At 27.8% G+C, this 7,690-nt stretch overlaps 1 protein-coding gene across 2 annotated transcripts; it reads right to left on the bottom strand.

Annotated features, from left to right (window-relative positions):
* Positions 1–1,176: 1,176 nt before the first annotated feature.
* LOC136081870 (uncharacterized) lies at positions 1,177–7,142 on the bottom strand. Of its 2 annotated transcripts, XM_065800179.1 has the most exons (8): positions 5,200–7,142; positions 3,894–4,332; positions 3,660–3,752; positions 2,173–2,289; positions 1,909–2,081; positions 1,748–1,812; positions 1,429–1,526; positions 1,177–1,319 (listed from the first exon to the last, which is right to left on the bottom strand). In XM_065800179.1, the coding sequence occupies exons 4-8, from the start codon at positions 2,192–2,194 to the stop codon at positions 1,204–1,206; spliced, it is 474 nt and encodes a 157-aa protein (XP_065656251.1). In that variant the 5' UTR covers positions 2,195–2,289; positions 3,660–3,752; positions 3,894–4,332; positions 5,200–7,142; the 3' UTR covers positions 1,177–1,203. The 2 variants fall into 2 exon arrangements, with proteins under 2 accessions (XP_065656251.1, XP_065656252.1); XM_065800180.1 differs by lacking the exon at positions 5,200–7,142 and having other exon boundaries at positions 3,660–3,749; positions 3,894–3,974.
* Positions 7,143–7,690: the final 548 nt, after the last annotated feature.

Below are 7,690 nucleotides of genomic sequence, written 5' to 3'. Positions count from 1 at the left end.
TTAAATGGAGGCAATTTGTCATAATATTAATTTATTAAGTTAATGTAATCTATATAGAAAATAATAAATTTAAAAGTTCTGAGTTTAAAGAAAATACTTCATTTAGAAAATAAGTACTGTGGTTGTTTCTCTTGTTTCGATAAAAACAAAAATATTTCATAGATAGACATAGCTCAAAAAAACAGAAGAATTATCATAACCTAAAAAAACTTTTTTAAGCCCTTCAAACCAATAAATTGAGATGCAATGTAAACTTCAAATAAGTAATACCTAAAAATTGTTGTTCTAAAATCTAGGGTAGGGGTAGAGTACATGAGGATCATGGAAAAATACTCATGTAGCTATTATGACAGGCTGATGAATGAGAAAGGAGATTCAAGGATATTTTAATCACTAGCATAATGAGTTGGGAGTACATAATCAGATTCCATCTCAAGGAGTACCTTCAAAAAGAGACAATCTCACTTGGTATTACATCAGAAAAAGCATTCAAAGAGCTACATAAAAACATAAATACTGAAAAGATTTGTAATGTCAAAGTAAAATACCACCATGGTGAGAAACTGAGATCTGTTGTTGATGAATACAGTTCAATGAGATTGTAAAAATATTCTAAAGTATACATTTATATTGATAGGAATGCAGTATATTTTTTGTAACAGTATTTAAAATACTATTTGTAGTACTTTATTTGCAACAATTATTTTTAGTAACATAATATCGTGGCCCAGCGTGCACAATGACGTCCTAAGGACGTCTATAAGACGTCTGATTTCTTGTCTGTAAGACGTCCTTATTCGGTCTCAGGTGAAAGTCTTAAGGACGTCTTTTTTAGACGTCCTTAAGACGTCTGAAAAAGACGTTCTATAAACGTCTTTTTACGTCTGTACATCTAATTAGAAGTACATCTACTAGTAGAGTCTGTACATCTATTAATAGATGTACAGACTCTAAGATTACTTATCACCTTTACATAGATTCTAAGAATCTATGTAAAGATGTACAGACGTAAAGACTTTCTCAAGAAAAAGTCTTTAGAAAGTCTTTGATATTTTTCCAAGCCCTTTACTTAACAAATTGCATATAGCAATCGAATTTGATATGATTCTATCTAGTCATAGAGAGACATAAAGAATTACAAATTTATAAAGGATTATAAATTTAAAAAATACAACATTTAATTATATTAGAATATAATCATTGTCAATTAATATTGGAGGATTTTCTCTTCAATCGTTCGGAAGAATGTTTTATTACTGTCCCAATAAGTTGCATTGCTTCTGCTTTTGTCACGTTTTTATAAGACTTTAAAACAGCATCTATTAAATAGAATAAAAAAAAATTCATCAACAAAATCAGTGCATCAGAAAAAAATATATATATTTTTAAACAAGTTAATTGAATACAATGAAAAGCTAAGATCGATACCGGTGATTGCATTACATAGATTTACAAGCTCTTTAAATATTTTCTTTTTCTTTAAACCATTCATGCTGTATTCTGACAAAACATTGTCTGTTGTTAGTCTAAATATGCAAAAATATATTTCACTAGCAGTGCTTAGAAATTTTATATCTTAGATATTTATTAGAAAAATTCAAAATAGAAAAATTCAAAATATTTATCCTATTTTGAACTTTTCTTATATAAAATTTTTTTTATATAAAAACAAAAGAAAACGAAGATCTTTCTTCTGAAAAATATGGATTAGAATTAGCGTCAAAAAAAACTTATGCTGGTAACTTACGTGAGTAGAATATTTTTTATTGCATTAGCTGGATTTTTACCGACAACTGATGATAAATGTTTTACCTAAAACAAATAGATAATATGATAAACAATTTATGACAATTAAAAAAAAAACTAAGACAATAATATAAACGAGTAAATGATTATATTCAAGCATACAAAAGTACTGTATTGAATATCCCCGTCAGCAATTGTTTTTTCTAAAATAAAAAGTTCGTCTGAACTTTTACACTGTTTAAAAATTTCTTCTGCATCATTAGAGAAATGTGCAGTTCTATCTATCAACAAGTTCTTTATTTCAGCAAGTTGAAACATAACTTTTCTCTGAAACTCTAAAAAGTAAAAAAACAATAATTTAAATAAAGTTTTACTGATATTACAAACCAACAAAAGAAAACATGAAATGGAAACAAGCAACTTTACCTGCATCTGGTAAAGGATACATCCTTTTGCAACTACCTGCTAAATCTTTTGCAGTTTCGGGCTACAATGGTCTGCTTGAAGAAGAGGAACCCATAACATTCGGTATGATATTTAATTCTTTAAAAAAACAATATAAAAAGTAAACTTAAAAAAAAACTAGGGACATCAGGTCCCCAAAAGCTACACTTTCCTTGATAGTACAAAAAAGCATTTAGTACTAACCAGCAGTATGACTTAGTTTTCTTTTTAATGAGTTTATCGAAGGAATTGGTAGATCGACTATTTCATGCACTAAATATATATAGGGGAAAGGCGCCTATGATGGTATACTTAACTTTGAAGCTTCATAATTCAGTATCCTGAAGACCAATAATAAAAGTTTTGATATGGATACATTCCTTGTTACATCTAGAACAATAATTACCCTGGGAGTTTTCATCAGTTTTATTTTTTTTATAAGTAATTCTTATGGTAAAAAAAAGCACAAGTATGCCATCATAGGCAACCACTGTTCCTATGATGGCATAGGGGAGGATGGGGCTAGTTAGGATCGAGGTAACTTAATGATTTCATTTAACCTTAGAGTCTTCCCTCAGAAAAGCCAGAAATTACTCGAAACCATCCTAATTTACCATTTCATGCTACACACCAGCATTGTAAAATTTTGCGCATGCGCATAGGATATATTGCGTTTTACGTATTTTTTGGACCAAAAAAAAATGTTGGAGCATCGCTTTCTTTTAACTTTACTTAAAAATAAGTTTTTCTTATAAAAAAAAAAGGTTTTCCCAACTCGTCAATATTTCAACACCCTCAACTCGTCAGTATGCCATCATGGGTAAAAGTCATCATTTTCATTAAAACAAGCCGTGTCTGCTTTGTTCAAAAGTTAAAATTAAAGTAACTATTCCACTAAATGCACAAAACTTGAATATAAAATGCATGAAAATTTTATTTCTGCACAGTTAATAGTAAAATCACAATCTTAAATATATGAAGGAAATAAAACTACAACAGCACATCCCAAAATCGATTTTTGTTGATTATAAAAACAATATTTGTGCACAAGGGACGTTTTTTCACTAAAACTAATGTAAAGTCAGTATAGTCATGTAGGTCTAATCATTTTTTTACCAAAACCAATTTTAATGGAAATATGACCGGTATGCCATCATAGGCGCCTTTCCCCTATATATGAATTTTTATCTTTTTACTACTAAAAAAAAATGTGTGTGTGTATGTATATATATACATAAATATGTATGTATATATACGTATATACACACATACATACATACACATATATATGTATATATATATATATATATATATATATATATATATATATATATATATATATATATATATATATATATATATTGTTGCACTTTAATTAAAGTGTCATGAAAATATTCTTGCACTTGAGTGCAAGAATATTTTCATGAATCCTAATGTACTTTAATAAATCTCAAATGAATAATTCTCACCAGATTTGCTTCTTTTAGTTTTTGACTCTGTTTTGTTTTCCATTGACTTTGTAAAAGGTCTAGGTAGGTCAATTTTTTGTTTTATCTTGTCTGCTAGATAAAATAAAACAAAATCAGTGAAAAATAGGATAAAGAATATATATCTTTTATTTCAATAATAAATATATAAAAATAGTTTTGCTGTTAAATGAAAACTGTGACATAAGCTTTAAACTGTTTTAAGCTTTATGTTACCTGTTGCTTGACTTATTACAGGCTCAGCATCACTGTCGTGTTCAGTAGTAGACATTTCTTCATCTTTGCACCATTCATAGTCATGTAATGATAATGATAAAATTACAATTGATTTACTATTTTTGAAATTAGCTACATTTATGTTAAACTGTGAAATATCTACAAAGCAATGGCTTTAATTATTCAAAATAGTTTGGAAGTCTTATTTACTAGTAAACTATCCTACCTGCAGTGAATTTAACTTTGACTAACTTATATGAAGGCCAGGTTTCATCTAACTCATCCAAGTTCTTAGCACTTCGTTCTACGTACGCACCTTCAGGTCAAAATACTCTGTCATCTTTTATCCAATGACTAGGTACAACAGCATCTACCACTTTTTTGTTTTTCTCCACAAGAGAAACCAAAGAATAAGACATTTTGATTAGAAATCTAAAATCTAAAGACAATCATATTTCAATATGATAAATTATTAAATAAAAATAAGATAACTCAAAAAGCAATAATTTATTTATATAAAATTAAGAATTACAATTGATTAAAATGAAAAGATAAATGACTTTTTGAATTTATTAATAAATTAAAATGAAGCTTACTTTTCCTAAAAGAACAAATATCTTCAAAACTAAGTGAAAAGATTATTTAAAAATGCATTTTTATACCAGTAAAAAGTTCGACAGATAAATTTTAACTATTTGTCAATTACTTTATTATTGTAATTAAAAAATAGATGTTAGATATAACAGGAAATGATTGTTATACTTAAAAGAAAAATTATATAAAATTTATACAGAAAATGATGCTTGAAGACTTAATTAAAAGTTAAATTAAACAAATTAGTATTTATTGAAAAGCTCTCCATTATTCATTAAAAGCTCATAATTAATCATTAAAAAAATTTAAGATTCTAAAAAAAAAATGAATTTAAAAAAATTAGCAATTAACATATTTTCATAAAAACAGCATTAAAGTAATTTGAAAATCATCTTGCACTTACTATCAACTATTATTTATTTATACAACATAATATTATATAACAAAAAAAAATAAATTGCAATGAAATTATTTTTTAAACTATGTTGTTAAAAATTATAGAAATATTATATATAACTATTATAAAAGTTATAATAAAACATAATGATAATAAAAATAATAAAAATTAAAAAAATATATATTTATCATAAAAATAACTAATTTTTAACGCAATAGTTTATTTAATAAATGTGCACATTTTTTATTTTATACAAGAAAGTAAAGTTAACTTTTTGAGAAAGATTCTTTAAAATCATATACATAGTTGGCTTACCACATCACATCATTAAGTAAAGTACATAGAACAACCCCATCATTGACTGGTAGACATGCAACCTTTCTTTTAATATCTGCCTTATTTACAGTTTTTCTTTTGCCAATGTTAGACTTACATAAAAAATAAATTCCAAACATCTTTGAATCAAATGGATCAGGAAATTAATTTCTTAACAGACTATTGTGGAACATTTTACAAACAAAAGTAGTCATATCTAAAATACTTGTAATAAAAACAATTTTTCTGGAATGGAGAAGAAAACAATTGTCTTTTTCATTTGTAGAAATTTTGGTCTTGATATCCTTTAAAAAGTTTATTGAATTATTTGTTTCAAACTCATGAATACGTTTCACAACTTGAGATATAGGATTATTTGCTTGACGAATAAACCTTTTTAACGAATTTAAATAATTTTCAAAAGGAAAACAAGAAATTTGATCTAAATTACATCCAAAGTTTGAAACATCGTTATGCAAGTGAATAAGACAGTGTACATTATATGAACAAAAAGAATCGCTATACAACTCCCTACTACTTGCAACAAAATAGACCAGTAATTTATAAGCATATTCCAAATGGTCATTTCTGTAATCTTGATTTTCCTCAAGCATAATTCTTATTGCAACAGATAAAGATAAAAAATTAATATAAATTGGTAACTAAAAACTAACAGTTCCTTTAAGGGCTATTATTCCAGTATATGTCAAGAACTGTCTGAACTCAGTTGCCTTCCATCTTTGTAGATCGCTTAGCCCACGTGGCTGGCGTGCAAATTCTGAAGGCATTTTTCCATAATGCAATAAAATAGTGTCAGAGACTACATTTAACTGATTAGATGATATGCGACAACAATGAGGGCCTTCTTTTAAGTATAGAAGCAATCTTTTAACAACTCCTAAGCAAACTAAATGCATATAGTCCAAAAAAAAATCTTTGATGCATTGAACACTAGAGTGGATTAAAGGACTAACAAGTATCTGATGTTCTGTATAAGCTATCTGTTTAAAATCCTGGTCTATCCTTGGTTCGCAATCAAGATCATGAAAAACTATTCGATTTTCTATATTTACTCCATGAACTTTACATCTTTCACATGCATCATAACCAGTATGACCCTTAATTTCCTTTAAAAACTGACATGCTGGAGCATCACAAATAAATCCTTTAATATTTACATTAAATTTTTTGCCATTATAGTGTAAACCAAAAACCTCCAAATTACGATACTCGTCTAAAAAATCTTATAAAAATTCCTCACAACTGTCAGGTTTGGAACTACCACAGTAAAGAGCTACAACAAATGGACTGGCAAGTTGAAAAGATACAAGAATAGGCCAAAGTTGAGTGTTTGATGATTTGAACAATGGTATACCATCTACGTTAATCAATAGATTAATTGTCTTCAAAGAATTAATATCATAAGATGAAAACTCTTCTAACTTACTTTTTATTGAACTTTTCAAACCTATGTAAAAATATTCACCACCACATTTTTGTTTTAGAGGAACTTTTCTTGGTGCGCTTAATAAGGTTCTTGAATCTTTAGGCAATTCTTTGTGACCATGATTTCTTAATATTAGCAAGATATGATTTGTTGCTGCCATTGTAAGGTGATGTTCACATGCCCAAGATGAAAGTTCAGAGACCAAGTTATTTTTATTGTCAACATCATCGTTTTCTGAAATATAAATGCTATTTACATCGCTAAAAATGGAAGATGAGGGTGAAACCTCGCCATTTAAATCCAGTCTTCCTTTAACTATTTCAACTTCTTCTTCAACTATTTCAACTTCTTCTTTATCGGATGGTGAATCCAATAAAATGGTCTCTTCACAAGAGTCATGACAATAATTAAGAACTTCCAACTGCGTTTCATAGTTTCTTCGCCAGAGTCTTAAATAGTTTGCGTTAGACATTTCAGATATAAATTTTTATTATCTAAATAGATCATTATTAAAATAAACATTAAACTTATATAAGACTTATTTAACTGAATTAAGTTAAATAATAATAACTAGGTTAATCAAGTTTTAAAATACTCCGAAAAATGTAAAAAATTAGAAAATGACTTAAAACGATAAATAACCCCCAAAAAAACGAAAATTATATAACGACCAGCTCGAGCGGACATTTTTAATTAACTGAGAAATAAATGTGAGTAAAAATGAGTAAAGTATGTGTAAATTTAAGTAAAAAATAGTAAATTTATACGTAAGTGTAAAAAATGTGTAAATTTATACGTAACGTTACGTATAAATTTACACATTTTTAAAGACGTCTCAAAGACGTAACTAGGACGTCTTAACAAAGACGTCCTGTGAGGACGTCATTGAGACGTCATAATTTGGTCGGAGACGTCGCGACCTAATTAAGACGTCCATAGGACGTCTCTTTGACGTCTGTGCACGCTGGGGGGTATACTGGCAAAAAAAGTTAACTCAAAAATCTCTGTTTAGAGAAATCAATCATTCAAGTTTTTTTAGCCTGA

This window comes from Hydra vulgaris, chromosome 06 (genome assembly GCF_038396675.1).
Source record: "Hydra vulgaris chromosome 06, alternate assembly HydraT2T_AEP".
Classification (NCBI taxonomy): Eukaryota; Metazoa; Cnidaria; class Hydrozoa; order Anthoathecata; family Hydridae; genus Hydra; species Hydra vulgaris.
The sequence above is the reverse complement of the archived record's forward strand: the minus strand, read 5'-3'. Positions and strand labels throughout refer to the sequence as shown.

Bases quoted from the DNA above. Each gene is read 5' to 3' on its own strand.
- LOC136081870 (XM_065800179.1), bottom strand. From the start codon at position 2,194: ATGTATCCTTTACCAGATGCAG. The intron at 2,082-2,172 runs GTAAAGTTGCTT...TTTACTTTTTAG, and splicing joins GTATCCTTTACCAGATGCAG to AGTTTCAGAGAAAAGTTATG. The intron at 1,813-1,908 runs GTATGCTTGAAT...TATTTGTTTTAG, and splicing joins ATATTCAATACAGTACTTTT to GTAAAACATTTATCATCAGT.